This window comes from Eptesicus fuscus, chromosome 5, assembly GCF_027574615.1.
Source record: "Eptesicus fuscus isolate TK198812 chromosome 5, DD_ASM_mEF_20220401, whole genome shotgun sequence".
Taxonomy (NCBI): domain Eukaryota; kingdom Metazoa; phylum Chordata; class Mammalia; order Chiroptera; family Vespertilionidae; genus Eptesicus; species Eptesicus fuscus.
Genome location: NC_072477.1, coordinates 93,584,456 through 93,605,267, shown reverse-complemented (window position 1 = coordinate 93,605,267; position 20,812 = coordinate 93,584,456). Strand labels below are relative to the sequence as shown.

The window sequence follows — 20,812 nt, the reverse complement described above, 5'->3', positions numbered from 1 at the left end:
ATTATAACTTTGCAAGTATATACCTTCCATTTTTTAAATTCATTTAATGCAAAGAAAAATCACAGGAATCCATTCAGAAGATATTGTGACTTCATCAAATTGTTCTTCCATCATTGCCTGCTTTTGGAGTTAGGGTATTTAAATTCCAGAAATATTGTTAATCCCAAACTGGCCAGTTCTCAGGCACTCTTCTTCTACTGTAATTTCGATTTCTCATGAAACTAACCGGCATAGGGACATAAAAAGAGATAAGTAAAACTTTTGTTAAACTTTTTCATTTAGAAGTATATTCCTTTTTCATTGCTTTGAGGTTATAAAAATAGATGTTCATATAATATTACATGGGGTCCTAGCTTTGCACAATACTAGATTAACCGAAATGCATACATATTGGATTGTGTCTTGCTTTGCATCATTTTCAGTTTTAGTTAACATGGTATAATGTGATGAGGACCACCTGTATTTAAATTATTATTTCTTGAAAAAAGAAAGTTAATGTTTAAAAAGTAAATGTTATGTTTGAGAAGTTCAGTTGTTTGCTTTAGCCACTGCTAACTAGGGTGAGAGTATTTTAAGAGTTAAAAATAGCATGTCATGACGGGGAATGTTGGCTATGCTTTAATAGGGATTTTTACTATATATTTGCTTTTTCTTGTTTTTTATTGACTATTCTTTATCTTTTGTTGTAAGATCCAGTTTAGAGAGAAGGTACTATGGACTGCTATAACTCTCTTCATTTTCTTAGTATGTTGTCAGGTATGTAACCATACTATTAAATAAATGTCTATACTCTTGTTCTAAGGCTTTGGTTGGTTAGATTCTGAAGAACTTATTTTAGATAAAAAATATACTGAATGATTTTGAACATTTTTTTTAATGAGTTGATAGTGAAAAGGGTTATCTTGTCTCACTCTGTATTTCTTTTGGTTTACTAATGGGTTTGAACATTTTCTCTCTTTTTCCCTCTTAGTTTTCAGTTACCCATTTTTCCCTTGAGATTTTTTTCTTATTGATTTATGACAGGTTTTAAATATGAAAGTGTTAAACCTTTGACTTATATATTAGACATATATATATACTTTCCATTTTGTTTGCCTTTTATCATGTTGTAGATAGCATGTATTAATTTAAAAATCCCAAAATGCCAAATTTTAGAATCCCAGGGCTATACTGTGTTTATAAATTAATAAAATTCAATGATGCTTAAAATTTTTTTCTTCAGAGATTAAGTTCATGAAATATATGATCTATCCATGTCATAGGGTTGTTGTGAGGATTAAAATAGATAATTTAGGTGAAAACTTTTTGAGGATTTTGAAAAGCTATCGAGATATAGAGAAGTTTTTTTGTTAATCCTCACCCAAGGATATTTTTTCCATTGATTAATTTTAGAGAGAGAGAGACATTGATGTGAGAGAGACAACATTGATTGGTTGCCTCCTGCACTTGCCCCCCCTCCACACCCCTGGTGGCAGGGACCCGGTATGTGTCTTGATCGGGAATCAAACCTGAGACCCTTTGATGCTCAGGCGGATGCTCCAACCACTGAAGCACCACACCAGCTAGGGCAGAGACATTTTTAAAAATTGTATTAAGAAGCAGTAAAATAAATAGAGGAAAAACCATATACACTGAGTGGCCAGATTATTATGATCTCTGAACGCATAATAATCTGGCCACTTTGTGTGTGTATACACACACACACACACACACACACACACACACACACACACTAGTGGCCTGGTGCACGAAATTCGTGCACGGGATGTGTGTGTGTGTGTGTGTGTATCCCTCAGCCTGGCCTGCACCCTCTCCAATCTGGGACCCCTTGAAGGATGTCCTACTGCTGGTTTACAGGGATTGGGCCTAAACCAGCAGTCAGACATCCCTCTCGCAATCGGGGACTGCTGGCTCCTAACTGCTCGCCTGTCTGCCTGATTGCCCCTAACCACTCTGCCTGCTGGCCTGCTCGCCCCCAAATGCCCCCCCCCCCCCGCCAGCCTGATCATCCCCAACTGCCCCCCGTGCCAGTGTGCTCGCCCCCAACTGCCCCCCCTGCCGGCCTGCTCGCCCCCAACTGCCCCACTTGCTGGCCTGCTCGCCCCCACCTTCCCTCCCCACTGGCCTGTTCACTCCAACCCCCCCTGCTGTCCTGATCACCCCCAACTGACCCCCACTGATGGCCTGCTTGCCCCCAACTGGCCCCCCCCCTGCTGGTCTGATCACCTCCAACAGCCCCCCGCCCCCACTGGCCTGATCACCCACAACTGCCGTCCTATCCTGGCCTGATCACCCACAACTGCCCTCCCCTCTTGGCCTCTAACTGCCTCTACTTCGGCCTCACCACCATGGCTTTGTCCAGAAGAACGTCCGGAAGGTCTCCCAGTCTAATTAGCATATTACCCTTTTATTAGTATAGATAGAGGCCTGGTGCATGGGTGGAGGCTGGCTGGTTTGCCCTGAAGGATGTCCTGGATCAGGGTGGGGGTTCCCTTGGGGCATGGGGCGGCCTGGGCGAGGGGCCTGTGGTGGTTTGCAGTCTGGCCACGCCCCCATGGGGTGAGGGTCCCCGCTGGGGGGGGCATGGCCAGCCTGGGTGAGGGGCTGAGGGCTGTTTACAAGCTGACCACACTCCTTCAGGGTGGGGGTTCCCGCTGGGGTGCCTGGCCAGCCTGGGTGAGGGGCTGATGGCTGTTTTCAGGCTGGCCAGGCCCCCCAGTGAGGACTCTTACTCCATGGGGGCATGGCCAGCCTGGGTGAGAGGCTGAGGGCCGTTTTCAGGCTAGCCACAGCCCCTTCAGGGTGGGGGTCCCCACTGGGGTGCCTGGCCAGCCTGGGTGAGGGGCTGATGGCTGTTTTCAGGCTGGTCAAGTCCCCAGCAGGGACCCTTACCCTATGGGGGTGTGGCCAACCTGGGTGAGGGGCTGAGGGCTGTTTTCTGGCTGGCCACACCCCCTTCAGGGTGGGGATTCCCGCTGAGGTGCCTGGCCAGCCTTGGTGAGGGGCTGATGGCTGTTTGCAGGCTGGCCAGGGCCACCAGCTGGGACTCTTACCCCATGGGGGCGTGGCCAGCCTGGGTAAGGGGCTAAGGGCCGTTTTCAGGCTGGCCATGACCCCCCCAGCGACTCAGGCTCCCAGCCCCTCCTTTTTTTTTTTTCCCAGTTACTCCTTCAGCAGCGGCCAGGGCGGGCGGGAAGCTTGGCTTCCTCCATGGCTGGGGGCAACCCAAGCCTCCTGCTCGATCCAGCTCCGTGGACGCCGCCATCTTTGTTGGGTTAATTTGCATACTCGCGCCTGATTGGCTGGTGGTTGTAGCAGAGGGACGGTCAATTTGCATGTTTCTCTTTCATTAGTGTAGATTAGAGGCCAGGTGCATGAATTGGTGCATGGGTGGGGTCCGGCCAGCCTGACCAGGGGGAGGGGACATGAGCGGTTGGCCAGCCTGCCTGCTGGTCGAACTCCTGGTTGAGGGGACAATTTGCATATTAGCCTTTTATTATATAGGATATACACTGAGTGGCCAGATTATTATGCATTCAGAGATCATAATAATCTGGCCACTCAGTGTGTGTGTATGTATATATCTTTACATATATATATCCTTATATATTGTCTTCTATAATAATAAAAGGGTAATATGCTAATTAGGCCAGACGTCCTTCTGGATGTCATTCCGGACGTCCTTTCTGACAAAGCTGGGGCCGGAGGGAAGCCTGCCTGGGTCCAGGTGCCTGCAGGCGGCTGGAGGAGGGGAGCAGCCTGGGTCCTGGGTGCTTGCGGGGGTTGGGGGGAAGCTGGTGCTGGCAGCTGGGGGAAGGAAGGCCTACTCTTTTTTTTTTTTTTTAAATATATTTTATTGCTTTTTTACAGAGAGGAAGGGAGAGGGATAGAAAGCTAGAAACATCGATGAGAGAGAAACATCGACCAGATGCCTCCTGCACATCCCCCACTGGGGACGTGCCTGCAACCAATGTACATGCCCTTGACCAGAATCGAACCTGGGACCTTTCAGTCCGCAGACCGACTCTATATCCACTGAGCCAAACCGGTTTCGGCAGGAAGGCCTACTCTTGCACCAGTTTTCGTGCATCAGGCCTCTAGTATTTATATATTTATATTTATATTTAATCCTCACCCAAGGATATTTTTCCATTGATTTCTTAGAGAGTGGAAGAGAGAGGGAAAGACAGAGAGAAATATCGATGTGAGAGAAACACATCAATTGGTTGTCTCCTGCATGCATCCTGACCAGAGCCCAGGCCAGGGAGGATCCTGCAACTGAGGTACGTGCCCTTGACTGGAATTGAACTTGGGACCCTTCAGTCTGCAGGCCGATGCTCTATCCACTGAGCCAAATTGGCTAGGGCCAAATATATTTTTTTTGTAGAGCAAAACAATTTGATCATTATTTTGTCATACTTAGTTTAAAATGGATTTGGGTGGTCAGAGAGAGAGAGAACTTTTTAAAAATGCAAAAGAGTGCAAAGAAAAAAAACATAATCATCCATATCACTATCATATACTTTGAACATCTTGGAAATTCCCCTTCCTTCTCTTTAAAAAAAATGAGATTTATGAAGTTATAATTTATGTATGGTAAAATACACCCATTTTTTAAAGTGTACATTTTGAAAAGCTTTGGCAAACGTACACCCACATACTTACTACCTCTGTCGATGTAGAACATTTCTGTCACTCCAGAAAGTTCCCTGCAACCTATCTCAAAAAGCCTTACCTCACCTCCAGTCTCGGGCAACCACTGGTCTGTTTTCTGTTCCTGTAATTTGATTAATCTTTTCTAGTGTTTGATATAAATGGTATACAGTATTACTCCTTAGTACCTAACTTCATCATCAGCTTTTTGAGATTCATTCATGTTGTTGGTATAGCAGTGATTTATCCCTTTTTGTTATGTCAGTGATGTTCTGTATGTCTATATCCCAATTTGTTCATCTAGTCACTTGTTGGACATTTGGGTTGTTTCCACATTGTGGCCACAGCAAATAATTTGCTGTAAACATTCTTGAACAAGACCGCTTGTGGACATGCTTACATTTCTCTTGGATGAATACCTAGCAATAGAATTGCTGGATTGTATGGTAAATATATGTTCAACTTTGTAAGAAACTGTCGAATTCTCTTCCAAGTAGTCCACCCCCTCCCTCCCCCCCATTTTTATATTCTCACCAGCCAGGTATAGGCGTTCCAGTTGCTCTGCATCCTTGCCTATACTTGCTGTTGTTAAGCATTTTAAATTAGCCCTTCCAATGAATGTGGTTTTAATTTGTGTTGCCCTGATAAAAGACACTGAAGTTATAATTTGCATTTCCCTAGTAAATGATATTGAGGAACTTTCTTGTGTATTTATTAAGTACTTGTTTGTCTTTTGTAAACCTATTGAAATAAATAGAAGTTTTTTTGTTAATCCTCACCCAAGGATATTTTCACCTAAATTATCTATCTATTCTTTTTAAATCTCTTGCCCACTTGAAAAAATTGGATTATTGTCCCCTTATTGAATGATATGCATTTTTAATATATTTTGTATACAAGTCCTTTGTCATATATATTGTGAATATTTTCTGCTAGTCAATGGCTTGCCTTTTCATTTTCTTAATATCTTTTGAAGAGCAGAAGTTTTTAATTTTGATGACGTTTAGGTTATCTTTTTCTTTGATGACTCATGGTTTTTGTTTCCTAGCTAAGAAATTTTTGCCTATTCTAAGGTCATGAAGATTTTTCTCTTGTATTCTTCTAAATATCTTACAGTTTTAGCTTGTGTGTTTTGGTTAATTTTTGTGTATCACATGAGGTAGGGTTGGGGTTCACTTTTTTTTCTGTATGGATAGCCAGTTGTTGAAAAGGCTATCCTTTTTCCTATGTATTGATTTTCATTTTTGTTGAAAATCAATTAACCGTATACAGATGGATTTATTTCTGAACTTTCTGTTCTGTACCATTGACTTATGTCTATTTTTACTGTAGCCACACTATTTTGTTTACTGCAGCTTGATACTAAGTACTATAATCAGGTCATAATAGTCCTTTGACTTTGTTCTTCTTTTTCAGAATTCTAGGTTCTTCATATTTCCATATAACTTTTAGAATCAGCTTATCAATTTTATAAAAAAGACTGCTGGGGTTATGATTTGTATTGCATTGAATTTATAGATCAGTGACTTTCTCCTGTTTAGATGGTTCTGCTCAGTGTGGTGATTTCTTGATTCTCTTTCTTCTGAACCTCAAAGAGCTTTATTTCCCTTTCAGCCACAATTTAAAGGTTTGGTGTCTCCTGTTCTACACTGTTTTCTTTATTCCAGGGAATGGTGGAAGGTGTGATAAGCTGAGGTGAGTGCAGTAAATGCTGCCTGGCTCTGACCTCTCTTCTTAAATTTTTCTTCAATGTTTTGTGAGGATTCTCCCCATGTGACTGAGCAGGGCTCTCTCTGTTCCATTCCCAACTTCAGATCATTGCCCAATTCCCAAGTAGGTGTGGGCCTATCATTGTCAGTCCTGTCAGAGAGAGAGCCCCAAGGCCCACTTCTCTCATCATTTCTTTTTAGCTGTTTCTACTGCTCTCCTAGTCAAAGGAGGCAAAACGATATCTGTGCAGCCTGCTCTTCTCCAGGCTGGAGTTGAAATATATTGGGAATTCTGAAGCTTCTATTGCCTCCCCTTTATGATGGTTGGAGCAGCTTTGTTCTGAGTCTCTCTGCTCCTCCACTGTCAGCTGTTTTCTTCTCCCCATGACCACCATTGTTTCAAGGTTATCATCCCTTTTCTTGTTTGGCTGCTTTATGGATTTTGTTTTTGTTTTCTTTAGCTTTTTATATTCTTACTAGAGGCCCAGTGCATGATTAAATCGTGCGCGTGTAGGGTCCCCTAGGCCTGGTCTTCCCCCCCACCCCCCTACCGGCTCTCAGTCTTTTGAGCCACATTCTGAGCCTGAACCTCGCAACCGGGTGAAGGCGGGGCGAGCCACCTGACATTCACCAGGAAACTGAAGTCCGAGGCTGAGTGTGACCTGCCCGTGGTCTCCCAGAATAAGTTTTCCCTGAGTTCAGCCTGCACTCTATGACCCCCAAGTCTGAGAAAGGTAGGGACTCAGAAGCCTCTTTATATTTTTTTCAGAACCCCCTTTAAAATCTGGAATCACTTGAGTCTCCCTCTTCTCCAAACCTGGAGGATGTAGCACTGGCATTTCCTTACTGATGCAACCAGCTCCGCCTGCAGCTCCGCTCTGTGTTCCCTCCCACAGAGCCTGTCCTATTCCCTCTGCGCCAAGTGCTTGGGTCCCGCCCCTCCCTGATGTCAAGGGCCTATTCTGCCTCATCATTGGCTGCCTCCTGGTTATGGATTGTGATGGCATAAGGGCATCACAGTGTCATGGCTTGATGACCACCAAGGCTTCTATTTATAGGATTAGCTTTTTACTATTATACATGTTATTAAATACTGGAAGCCCGATGCACGAAGATTCATGCTAGAATGGGCTTTCCTTTCCCTGGCTGCTGGCACCACCTTTCCACTCCGCCCAAGCCCCTTTCTGCTCAGGCCCTGGAGCCGCCTCTTTCCGCTCTGGGAGCTGCCTCTTTCCGCTCCGGCCCCGCCTTCCCATGCTGCCCAGAAGTCCTGAGAAACCGGGGGTAGGGCAGGACACCTGCATCCCGCCCCTGTCACTCGGCGCCTGTGTATGCAAATTAACTGCCATCTTTGTTGTGTTAATTTGCATATCACTACTGATTGGTTGGTGGCATAGAGGAGGTATGGTCAATTTACATGTTTGTCTGTTATTAGGTAAGATGTGTTTTCTTGTGTCAGGGAGGGAAGTTCTGTAGTTTAATTACAGCTTGCCATTTTAACCCAGAAATACCTTTTTTGGTTTTCAGTTCCCACCTCCTTTGGAAATTCCTGGTGCTAACTTTCTATTTGTCCATCTGGTTGGTTCAGGATTTTCATTAAATGGTTAAATTCTTGTTTCTCTGAAGTATTATACTGTATTTTATCTAATTGAAACCAATTATTATATGTAATAGTGAAAAGTCTGGAACTCTGCAACTGTGACAGAGTCATAGGAAATAGCTCCTGTTGCCATCCAACTAATATACAAGATTCTGTACATGTACAATACTGAGTAATTTGTATAATTACTGAGTTTAATAATCCTGTTGACTACAGGAAAGGAAGGAAGGTTAGATCCTATATAGCATCTAACCATGGAGGTATAGTGCCTGTCTCATCAGATGCAATTAAGGAAAGTAATTTGACTGACATAATTTCCACGTAGGGAATATTGTGATATGGACTGTTCGATACTGTTAGTTTGCTGTTTTTTTTGTGTTTTTTAAAAAATACATTTTTATTGATTTCAGAGAGGAAGGGAGAGGTGGAGAGAGATAGACACATCAATGATGAGAGGGAATCATTGTTCAGTTGCCTCCTGCACGCCCCCTACTGGAGATTAAGTCTGCAACCCGGGCACATGTCCTGATTGGGAATGGAACTGTGACCTCTGGCTCATGGGTTGACACTCAACCATTGAGTCACACAAGCAGGGCTGTTAGTTTGTTTATATACAATAACTTCCTTCCTCTCCATCCCTCACATTAGCTAAAGAGTGTCAGTTTTCCTCCCCAGCTGATAAAGTCAGATGTTCCAAGAAGTTTGGATTGACCAGATGGTTGTTTAAAATTGCTGGCAGCATCTTTTGCAATTTTTTGTTTGTTTGTTTGTTTGTTTTTTAAATTTCTTTATTGATTAAGGTGTCACATATTTGTCCTCATCCCCCCATTCCCATCCCACACCCCTCCCCACGGATGCCCCCACCCCCCTGTTGTCCTTAACCATTGGTTAGGCTCATATGCATGCACACAAGTCCTTTGGTTGATCTCTCCCCCCTCCCCCCACCTTCCCCTACCCACCCTCTGAGGCCCGACAATCCAATCGATGCCTCCTTGTTTCTGGGTCTGTTCTTGTTCATCAGTCTATGTTGTTCATCATTTCCCCTAGATGAGTGAGATCATGTGTTACTAGAAATATACTTATAAGAACAGAATGTGAGACGAGCAATAATAGTTATGCTGACAGGCTAATGAATCAGTCTGTAGTGAGTTTCTTTCTGGACCAACAGTTCTTTTGAGACCCAATTTCAGTGTCCACCAGTTCCTTATGTGTACATGTCGGCACTGACTTTTCAGCTCTGGATGGTGGACAAATGGTGGTAATGCAGGTCTGACTCCTCTGGTTTGGTCTCGCCCGGACCCAGGGGCACGGCTTCACCCGGACTCAGGGGCACGTGGCCTCACCCGGACCCAGGGGCACGTGGCCTCACCTGGACCCAGGTGCGCGCGGCCTCACCCGGACCCGGGACCCAGCCTCACCTGGATCCAGGGGCACACGGCCTCACCCGGACCAGGGATCCAGCTTCACCCGGACCCAGGGGCTCGTGGCCTCTCCCGGACCCAGGGGCGCGCAGCCTCACCCAGGCCCGGGACCCAGCCTCATCTGGACCCAGGGGCGCGTGGCCTCTCCCAGACCCAGGGGCGCGTGGCCTCACCCGGTCCCAGGGGCGTGCGGCCTCTCCCAGACCCAGGGGGGTGGCCTCACCCGGACCCGGGACCCAGTCTTTTGCAATTTTTAAAATACAATTTTTAATTTTTCAATTACAGTTGACATACAATATTATATTAGTTTCAGGTGTATAACCCAGTGATTAGACATTATATAACTTACTAAGTTATCATCCCCATAAATCTAGTACCCATCTGACACCATACATAGTCATTAGAATATTATTGACTGTATTCCCTATGCTGTACTTTATAACCCCATGATCATTTTGTTACTACCAATTTGTACTTCTTAATCCCTTCACCTTTTTCACCCATCCTCCTAATCTTTCTCCCATCTGGCAACCATCAAAATGTTCTCTGTATCTATGAGTCTTTTTCTGTTCTGTTTGTTTATTTTAGATTCAGTTGTTGATAGACATGTATTTATTATCAATTTATTGTTCATATTTTTTATCTGTTTTTTTTTTCTTCTTCTTAAAGAAGACCCTTCAACATTTCATTTAATATGGTGGTGATGAACTCCTTTATCTTTTCCTTGTCTGGGAAGCTCTTTATATGTCTTTTGATTCTAAATGATAACTTTACTGTGTAGGGTAATCTTGGTTGTAGATCCTTGCTTTTCATCACTTTGAATATTTCTTGCCAATCCCTTTTGGCCTGCAAAGTTTCTTTTGAGAAATCAGGTGATAGTCTTATGGGAGCTCCCTCGTACGTAGGTAACTAACTGCTTTTTTCTTGCTGCTTTTAAGATTCTCTCTTTGTCATTAACCTTTTGCATTGTAATTATGATGTGTCTTGGTGTGGGCCTCTTTGGGTTCATTTTGTTTGGGACTCTGCTCTTCCTGGACTTGTATATCTATTTCCTTTACCAGGTTAGGGGATTTTTCTGTCACTATTTTTTCAAATAAGTTTTCAATTTCTTGTTCTGTCTCTTCTCCTTCTGGTACCCCCCTAATGTGAATGTTGATATACTTGAAGTTGCCCAGAGTTCCTTACGTTATCTTCATTTTTTGGATTCTTTTTTCCTTTTGCTGTTCTGATTGGGTGTTTTATGTCATTATATTCCAAATCGCTCTTTTGATTCTTAGCTTCATCTACTTTCCTGTTGATTCCCTGTAAATTATTCTTCATTTCATTTAGTGTATCCTTCATTTCTAGCTGGTTCTTTTATATGTTTTCCATGTCCTTTTTTATGCTGTTGAAGGTCTCTCTAAGTTCATCTACTGTTTCCCTAAGTTAATTGAGCATCCTTATAACCAATGTTTTGAACTCTGCATCTTGTAGATTGTTTGCCTTCATTTTAATTCTTTTTCTGGAGTTTTGTTCTGTTCTTCCATCTGGGCGCATGTTTTTTGTTGTTGTTTGTTTGTTTTGTCTCCTCATTTTGGCAGCCTCCTGTGTTTGTTTCTATGTACTAGGTACAGCTTCTATGTCTCCTGGGCTTGGTAGAGTGGCCTAATGTACTAGGTGTCCTGTAGTGTCAAGTGGCATAGCCTTCCCAGTCACCCAAGCTGTCCAAGTACGCCAACCCCCCTCCCCATGTGGGCTTTGTACACCCTCCCATAGTTGAGCCTTGATTGTTGTTGGCATGTCAATGGGAGGGATTTACCTGTGGAGGATCAGCTGTGCAAGGGCCTGCCCCAGAGAGCAGGACTTACTTCAGAGGGGCTCTAGTGCCCGTTTAGTTCGCCCCTTGAGTGTGTTGTTGTGGAGGTGGTTTGGTAGTGCTTCAGTGTGGTATGAAGCTGGCAACAGAGTGTGCTGGCTCTGGGGTCTCCTGGGAGGTGAAGGCCAAAGTCATCTGCCACCTGTGTTGTGACCAGGGCCGCCTAGCTTGAGCTATAAAGTGATCTGCAGATGGCTGTTACTTGTGCTGGGCTTAGAGGTGCCCAATAAAGCCAAGCTGTGAACTAAGGCCAGCTTCTGATATTTCTGGGTCTGGGGCCACTTAGAAAGAGGTGTGGGGCATGCTGAGACCAGACGCTACTTGTTTGAGAGATTTTAGAAAAGTCTTAATTGTGAGCCACGACAGGCCATTTATATGGAAAAGCTGCTGGAAACAGTTTGGTTGGCCCTGCAAGTTTGGTGGGGAGGAGTGTCAAGGAATCACCAGGGCAGGGGGAATAGTGTGAGCCAGGTTGATGGAAACTCAGATACGGTGCCTGCTTACCATCTTTGTGAGGGGAGGGCTCATCAAAAGAACAATAGCCTCTGCCAGCATTTTGTCTGGGAGAAAGCTGCCGGCCCCCCCCTCAGCTTTCGCCCCAATACCAGACACTTCAGTTCCTCCCTGTATGTCTTTGGTACCTTTTGAGTTGCTATCCCAGTGCTGAATCTCAGAGGGAGTGAGTCAGAGTAAGTCTGTGCAGGCCCTTTACAAAGAACTTCTTGGGATTCCAGCAACCCTTCCTCTCACTCAGCCTCAATTCTCACTGGTTTTTACAGCCAGAAGTTATGGGGGTTTCTCTTCTCAGGACTGGAACCCTGGACATGAGGGCCTGGTGTGGGGATGGGACCCTTGGCTCCTCAGGGGGAACTCTGGGACTTCTGCAGCTAAGATATCCCTCCTGATGTTTATCCTCCACATGTGGGTGTGGAGCCAGGCAGTTCCTCGTCAGGCCACTCCTATTAGTCTCATGTGGCTGCTGCTTTAAATCCCTAATTGTAGGACTTTTATTCAGCTAGGTTTTAGGTCAGTGATGGCGAACCTATGACACGCATGTCAGCACTGACACGTGTAGCCATTTCTGATGACACGCGGCCGCTGAGACGGCTGCATGCCGAGGATGAAACATTTGCTGCTCCTGAGGATGAAACATTTGCGAAATAATGTTTTTTCCTCAAAGTGACACACTACCCGAGTTATGCTCAGTTTTTTGGCGAAGTTGGACACACCAAGCTCAAAAGGTTGCCCATCACTGTTTAGGTGATTCTCTGTATTTTAATTTCAATTTTGATGTGGTTGTGGGAGGATGTAAGTACTGTGTTTACTTATATTGCCATCTTGACCAGAATCTGATTGTAAATTAAAAAAAAAATCAGCTTCATATAGAGAAAAGGTTTTTGAAAACTGGAAATGTATTTTTCTTTGTGCCTGATCCCCACTTGGTGGGGGAGGGGGTATGGCCCAGTGCTGTGTCCTAAACATGGGTCATATGATAGGAAGCATTATGTGCTTACTTAGAAAATTTGATAAATACTGAAAAGAATAAAGAAGAAAAGGTCCACCATAATTTCCCCACCTACAAATAATCATTGTTTAAGATATAAGAAAATATTTACACCTTGTTGCCTTCTATGTGTATTTTTCATGTTTTGAACTTTTACCCTATACAGTTTTGTGTCTTTCCTTTTATATGACAGGGTTTCTCAACAATAGGAGTGAATTTTAGGTTGGGTAAGCATTTGTTGTTGGAGTGCTGTCCCGTGCCTTGGCAGCATCCCTGACCTCTAGCTACTAGATGCCAGTAGCATCTTCCCTAAAGTTGTGACAGCCAAAAATGTCTTCAGATATTGCCAGACATTCCCTGGGGGACAGGGGCAGGGAGCAAAGCTGCCCAGATTGAGAGCCACTGTTTTATACTTAGTATTGTAACATACGCACTTTCTCATTCTGTTACAAACTTCTAAGTACAATCTTTAGTGGTTGCATACTTTTCTACTGTATACATCATCCTCAGTCTTAATGAAGATGTAGTGTAGCCTTGGAGTATAGCCTTGGCTGACATTAATACCCATAGCTTTGCAAAATTATTATGTGACTAGGTAAGTATATCCTATAATTTACTGATAGTATTTTTTTAAAAAATATATATATTTTTATTGATTTTACAGAGGAAGGGAGAGGGAGAGAGAGACCGAAACATCAATGATAAGAGAGAATCACTGATCAGCTGCATCCTACATGCCCTGCACTGGAGATTGAGCCCACAACCCAGGCATATGCCCTGACCTGGAATCGACCTCCTGGTTCATAGTTTGTCACTCAACTACTGAGCCACACTGGGCGGGCACTGATAGTATTTTTAAAAATTATATTAAACTCAAAATTTACTATCTTAACCATTTTTAAGCATAGAGTTCAGTAGTTTTAAGTATATTTTATTTGCATTGTTGTGCAACAGATCTTCATACTGATAGGAGAATTAACTAGTGAAATGCTATAAGTAATGATTTCTGTTGTTTTTATTTTCATTAAAAAACTATCTTTAAGGTATGTTTGTTTTGTTAAAGAACATGAGAAATCATAAATCACGAGTTTTTATTTTTTTAATTTTTTAAATGTATTTTTATTGATTTCGGAGAGGAAGGGACAGGGAGAGATAGAAACATCAGTGATGAGAGAGAATCACTGATCGGCTGCCTCCTGCATGCCCCCCACTGGGGATTGAGCCTGCAACCCCGGGCATGTGCCCTTGACCGGAATCGAATCAGGGACCCTTCAGTCCGTAGGCTGATGCTCTGTCCACTGAGCCAAACCAGCCAGGGCATAAATCACAAGTTTTTAAAAAGTATTGCAGCCCAGCTGGTATGGCTTGGTGGTTAAGCGGAGCTATGAGCCAGGAGGTCATGGTTTGATTCCCCAGTCAGGGTACATGCCCAGGTTGTGGGCCTCGACCCCCAATAGGGGGTGTGCAGGAGGCAGCCAATCAGTGATTCTTTCTTATCTTTGATGTTTCTCTTATCTTACTCTCCCTCTCTCTCTGAAATCAATAAAAATATATTTTAAAAACGTATTGCAAACATTAAGTGATGAGTTACAAAATAAGGTCAAACTTAATTTATATAATATAATTTTATAAAATGCTTTCTGTTATAGATACCACTATTTGGAATCATGTCATCAGATTCTGCAGATCCTTTCTACTGGATGAGAGTTATTCTTGCATCCAACAGAGGTATGTACTTCTTTTCTTTTGCCTCCATACTACTACTGACAACAAGTAGATCTGAACTTGTGGAAAATATTTTTTGAGTTCATAAGGAGTGGGAGGATATGATAAAAGAAACATTGCCTGGGAGAAGAGACCAATCCTATATAATAAAAGGCTAATATGCAAATTGACCAAACAGTGGAATGACTGGTCACTATGTCCATGCATTGACCACCAGGGGGCAGATGCTCAATGCAGGCGCTGCCCACTGGTGGTCAGTGTGCTCCCACAGAGAGAGCGCTGCTTAGCCAGAAGCCGGGCTCATGGCTGCCGAGTGCAGTGGCGGGAGCCTCTCCTGCCTCTGTGGCAGTGCTAAGGATGTCCGACTGCCTAAGCCATCAGTCGGACATCCCCTGAGGGCTCCCAGACTGCAAGAGGGCGCAGGCCGGGCTGAGGAAACCCCCCCACCCGAGTGCATGAATTTTGTGCACTGGGCCTCTATATATATATAAAAGCCTAGTCACATAATAAAAGCCTGGTGGTCAGTGTGCTCCCATAGCCAACTTTCTGTGGCCGGCCAACTTTCCTCTCCCCAGCTGGCCAGTCCAATTGGCCCTGATCGCCAGTCAGGCCGAGGGACCCCACCCGTGCATGAATTCGTGCACTGGGCCTCTAGTATGTAAATAATTATAGAACCATGTGTTTATTTTAATTATAGAACTATGTTACAGAGTATTGAGGTACACAGAGAATGGAGTGATTATCACTGTCCAGAGCATTTTCTGTTTTGTTTTGTTTTTACATTTTTTCCTATATATTTGTTTTCTTTTTTACCCCATTGCACTATGTCAAGAACATTTTTCATGCCACTAAATATTCTACAGTGTTTTTAGGTAACGTTATATGTAATTTTAGATATTGCATAAGAGTCATAAATCTTTTCTTTAATATTTTTATATATTTTTATTGATTTGAGAGAGAGAAACATTGATGAGAAAGAATCATTGATCAGCTGCCTCCTGCATGGCCTCCTATTGGGGATCAAACCCACAACTGGGGCATATGCCCTGACCAGGAATCAAATCATGACCTCCTGGTTTATAGGTTGACGCAGCTGGGCAGAGTCACATATCTTTTTAACCTTTTGCACTTGGATGTCGAGTGTGACTCGACACGGTTAGCATTGGTAGCAGCTCGAGAAAAAAGCAAGTGAGTGCAAAGGGTTAAGTATCTTTTTTTTTTTAGCTTGGTGTGTAATTTTGGGGCTTGATATGTAATTTTTTTTTTTTTTTTTAGATCCTCACCTGAGGATATTTTTTCCATTGATTTCTAGAGAGAGTGGAAAGGAGGGAGGAGAGGGAGAAAGAGATGGAAGGGAGGGCAGAGGTGGAGAGAGAGAGAGGGGGAGAGAGAAAGAAACACCTATGTTAAAGAAACACATTGGTTGGTTGCCTCCTGAACACACCCTGCTGGGGCTCGGGAACCTATAACCAAGGTATGTGCCCTTGACTGGGACTGGAACCCCCCAACCCTATGGTCCAGGGGCCAATGCTCTAACCACTGAGCCAAATCGACCAGGGCTGTAATTTTTAACTTTGCATTAAAATAAAATGTTTAGCCCTAGCTAGTTTGGCTCAGGGGATAGAGTGTTGGCCTGTGCACAGAAGGGTCCTGGGTTTGATTCTGGTCAAGGCATGTGCCTGGGTTGCAGGCTCAATCCTCAGGAGGGGGCATGCAGGAGGCAGCTGATCAGTGATTCTCTCTCATCATTGATGTTTCTATCTCTCTCTTCCTTCCTCTCTGAAATCAATAAAAATGTATTAAAAAAAGAAAAGAAAATGTTTAGCATACATTCTAAAAATAATGATTTGCACAGTAATCTTGGAAGATTTCTTTCAACAGATTTCTTTAACATTTTAAGTTTAGAATTTACAAAAATTTATATTTATAGTATTTATAGTAATTTCTATTTAATGCATTGTTGAAAGGTTGTGTTAATAGAGGCTTTTTAGTAATTTAATGTTTAAGAAATGAAAATTTGCTTGTTAACATTTAAGCATACATTTCCGTAGATGTAATTAAGGACTGGGACACTTCTAAAGTAATCTGCATTGTATATAGTATTTACATCTTTTCCCTGTTTTTACAGGAACTTTAATGGAATTGGGTATCTCCCCAATTGTAACATCTGGCTTGATTATGCAGTTGTTAGCGGGAGCCAAAATCATTGAAGTTGGAGATACACCCAAAGACAGAGCTTTATTTAATGGAGCCCAAAAATGTGAGCATTAATACAGTTAAATTTCAAATTTGGAAATTTTGTGGTAAAGATGTTATTTTCTATGGTCTTTTATGTCTGTGTTTGTAACATGTACTCCTTTTTCCTCAATTTTTTGTCAGTATTTGGTATGATTATTACCATTGGGCAAGCCATTGTATATGTCATGACAGGCATGTATGGGGATCCTGCTGAAATGGGTGCTGGAATCTGCCTCCTTATCATTATTCAGGTGAGAAATCCCATTTTTTATATGCAGATAACAAAAGTTTCATCCCTTTTTTCTAACAATTCTTTAGGTGATTGATATATTCACTTTCTCACTTTGGAATTATAAAATATTTTGATAATTGAAGTGATATGTATCATGTTGATGTGAAAATATAAAATTCGAATAGCATTATAGCTGCATAATATATTGAATTATGGATCAGCTCCATTTCATTGATTCTAAGATGCACATCTTTCACATTGTGATGTCTCTGAAATCAGGGTGTTTTCTCACAGTTGTGATAGTGTCTTACAACTGCGGTCAGCCCGGTGGCAGTGCTGAGAGTTTGTCTTTTCCTACATGTGTGTCAACTTGATCACAGCTGTTCATGTCATCACGTCAGTTTTTGATATTTTTTTACTTTAATTGCTTTTTAAAATGTATTCCAAAACTGCTGTGATTTGTTATTGAAATTAAAAGTTATTGTGTGTACACAAAGACACAGGAAGAGCAAGCTAGATGATAAACATATATATCTAAATCTAAAATAACTTTTTATAAGTAGAGAATCAAATTTCTTGTAATAAGTTGTATCATAGTTTAATTGACAGTTTAATATCTTTGAATCAGTGAAATACTATATAAATACCCATACATGTATTCTGAGAATTTTTAAAATGGATGCTTTGGAACAGAATTTTTGAAGGCCAACATTAATTTAATCCTCTGCTAAGTATCTTAAAGTGTGTAAAGTTTGGTAGATATTTCTGTAATGTACAGTCCTTAAAAATCATTTAGAGAAGTTGCTCAAATGAATTGTACTTAAAATATATAGTTATTTATTGACTTTTGAAAAGAAGTTTGTTTAAATTAAACACTGGGCATCTAGAGTTCTGCTTATCTTGGAAATACCTCTTCTTGCTCACTCTGTGAAATTAGGATTAATACAGGAAAGCTTTTCTAATGGTCAAAAGGATCAAGGTTAGAAAAATAGTGTAAATAAAATCAAAATATTAGTTTACAAATATATGTATTAAGAAACTAGAGGCCCAGTGCATGAAATTTGTGCACAGCGGGGGTCGGGGTGGGGGTCCTTCAGCCTGGCCTGCACCCTTTCCAAACCTGGACCCCTTGGAGGATGTCCGACTGCCTCTTGCAGTCTGGGACTGCTGGCTCCTAACCGCTCGCCTGCCTGCCTGCCTGATCACCCCTAACCCCTCTGTCTGCCTGATTGCCCCTAACCACCTCTGCCTGCCTGCCTGATCTCCCCTAACTGCTCCCCTGCTGGACTGATTGCCCCTATCTGCCTCTGCCTTGCTCCACACCCGCGGCCCAGGATTCCCTCCTCCGGTCGGTTGCAGGCACCTGGGACCTGGGCTTCCCTCCCTCTGGCCGGCCGCAGGCACCCAGGACCCGGGCCGGCTTCGCCCAGGCTGCCCGCAGCTGCAGGGACCGTGGGTAGGCAGCTTTGTCTGGGCCGCAGCGGCAGGCGCCCGGGATCGTGTGGCAGGAGGCTTGTCCCTCTCCCGGGCTACAGGTGCAGGTGCTGGCGCCTGGAACCCTGGGGCGAGTGGCTCGTCCCTCTCCCGGGCCGCAGGTGCAGCTGCTGGCACCCGGGACCGCAGGGCTGGTGGCTTGTCCCTCTCCCGGGCCGCAGCCTGGCTGGTCCCCATTCCTCTCACGTGAGCTCATTTGTGCCTGTCTGGTCCCTGTTCCTCTCTCCCCAGTGTTGAGTGTCTGAGCCATTACGGCGTGTGGGTGTGACGACCATTTGCATATTACCTCTGTATTCTATACGATATGACCATCTCAGACTGGCATGGTTGACCATTCTTTTTTTAATAATTTTTTTTTATTTAGGGAGATCATAATAAGATAATTGTTTAGTTAGCATGACTCAGAACAAGGAGAGAGATTGTTTAGGTATTTATTGGCATCAGTAACAATATGGAGGGAGCAGAAGAGGAAGGCAGATTTAGAGCTTGAGAAAGACTTGACTTGCCCCTCTGCCATGAAGATGGAAGAGGATACATGAGAGAGAATGCAGGTGGCTTCTAGGAATAGAGCAGTCCTTGGATGACAGCCTGGGAGAAAATGGGTATACTTCAGACCTACAATCCACAAGAAACTGGATTTTGACCTCATTCTGAATGAGTTTAAGGTGGATTTTTCCCTAGAGCATCTAGTAAGAGCCTAGGCTAACTAATGCTTTCATGTCAACTTTGGGAGACAAAGCAAAGAACCCAGTTGAGCTTGCCCAAGCTTCTGACCTACAGAACTATGAGCTAATAAATTTAGGTTGTTCTTAGTTGCTTAAAACAAACAATCAACAACAACAAATTGGGAGTGCTTTTTTTGTCTTTTGACAAGGGGAGGAATTTTTAAAAATACGTTTTTATTGATTTCTAGAGATAGATAGAAACATCAGTGACATGCTCTAGCTGGTTTGGCTCAGTGGATAGAGTGTCAGCCTGTGGACTGAAGGGTCCTGGATTCAATTCCGGTCGAGGGCACATGCCCGGGTTGCGTGCTCGATTCCCATAGGTGCGTGCAGGACGAAGCCGATCAATGATTCTCTCTCATCATTGATGTTTCTATCTCTCCCTCTCCCTTTCTCTCTGAAGTCAATAAAAATATATTTTTTAAAAAAAAAAAAAGAAAAGAAACATCAGTGGCAGAGAAATATGAGATATGGGCTGCCTCCTGCATGCCCCCTATGGGGGATCGAGCCTGCAACCTGGGCATGTCCATCTGACTGGGAATTGAACCAGTGACCTCTTGGTTCCACAACCTGAGCATGTCCCCTGACTGGGAATTGAACCAGTGACCTCTTGGTTCCTGGGTTGAAGCTCAACTACCAAGCCACACTGTCCAGGCACAAGGGGAGGAATTTTTAATCAAAGTCTTTGGTAGTTTTCTTAGCCCCTGTGTGTTTCTATTTGGTATAAAGTACATTTCTTTAAAGAATAACTTTGTCATTATTTCTCCATTTAAAAAACACTTGATTGGCAAATTTATAGCCTTTGGGAATTGGAGGAAGAAAAGTTGGAATGGATAGGAAGATTCCGTTGTCTGAAAACTGAATTTAATATTTCAGTGCTTAAAATTTCTTCATATGCTTTTGGCATTGTTGAGGATACTGATAATGCTAATAGTTGATTTATGTTTTATTTTTTAGCAATTGCTTTATGCAACCCATAGTTCAGAATAATCGCGATTTTTAGAAGATACTCAGAATTGGCATCTAGCTCTTAACATTATGCATCAGTAAAATTTTTCTAGTGTTTTACTAAGGTTAGATTTAGACTTTCACGGAACCTCAGCTGAGCAGTTCTGGGTTAGTTAGATAAAATATAGACTTCTTAAAGTGTTAGTTACTGATTTAAATAGATATTAAGTGGAATTAAGCTATTTTAATTTTTTTTCAGTATTACAAATCCAGGAATAATTATGTTCTAGGAATGAAACAAATTCAATGTATATATATTTGTTTATATAAATTCTGGTGCACAGATATTTGTGTTATGGTAAATACTTCTAGTGTTAAGTATAGAGAATATGTCATGTTTATTTAATCATCAGTGGGTAATGACCCATTTGCTTCTTTTTTAAGGCATCACTAACATTGAAAATGTGTGGGTATACTGAAGATATTATTGGATCAATGTGTTTCTACCTAGAAACATAGGTTTCAAAAACTGTTTGCATGTTCTTATATAAGGTATTTCTCAACTTAATTATTCTTGTTTCATTCACATGGTCAGTGTCTTTCAACTAGTGAGTTTTGAAATCTAAATAGTGTGTCTTGATTAAAATAAAAAAAGAATTGAAACTATCAGTGCATGGCACATTGTAAAGGTAAGTATTATTTTGTCAA

The 20,812-nt window shown here is 42.7% G+C and overlaps 1 protein-coding gene across 4 annotated transcripts in view; it reads left to right on the top strand.

Annotated features, from left to right (window-relative positions):
• Positions 1 to 20,812, top strand: part of SEC61A2 (SEC61 translocon subunit alpha 2) — a 68,705-nt gene that overhangs the window by 3,108 nt on the left and 44,785 nt on the right. For all 4 annotated transcript variants that reach the window (XM_054716566.1, XM_054716567.1, XM_054716568.1 and 1 more), the window contains exons 3-6: positions 691 to 756; positions 14,392 to 14,470; positions 16,596 to 16,727; positions 16,847 to 16,956. In XM_054716566.1, coding sequence (XP_054572541.1) covers positions 691 to 756; positions 14,392 to 14,470; positions 16,596 to 16,727; positions 16,847 to 16,956 — 387 coding nt within the window. The remainder of the gene's footprint in view (positions 1 to 690; positions 757 to 14,391; positions 14,471 to 16,595; positions 16,728 to 16,846; positions 16,957 to 20,812) is intronic.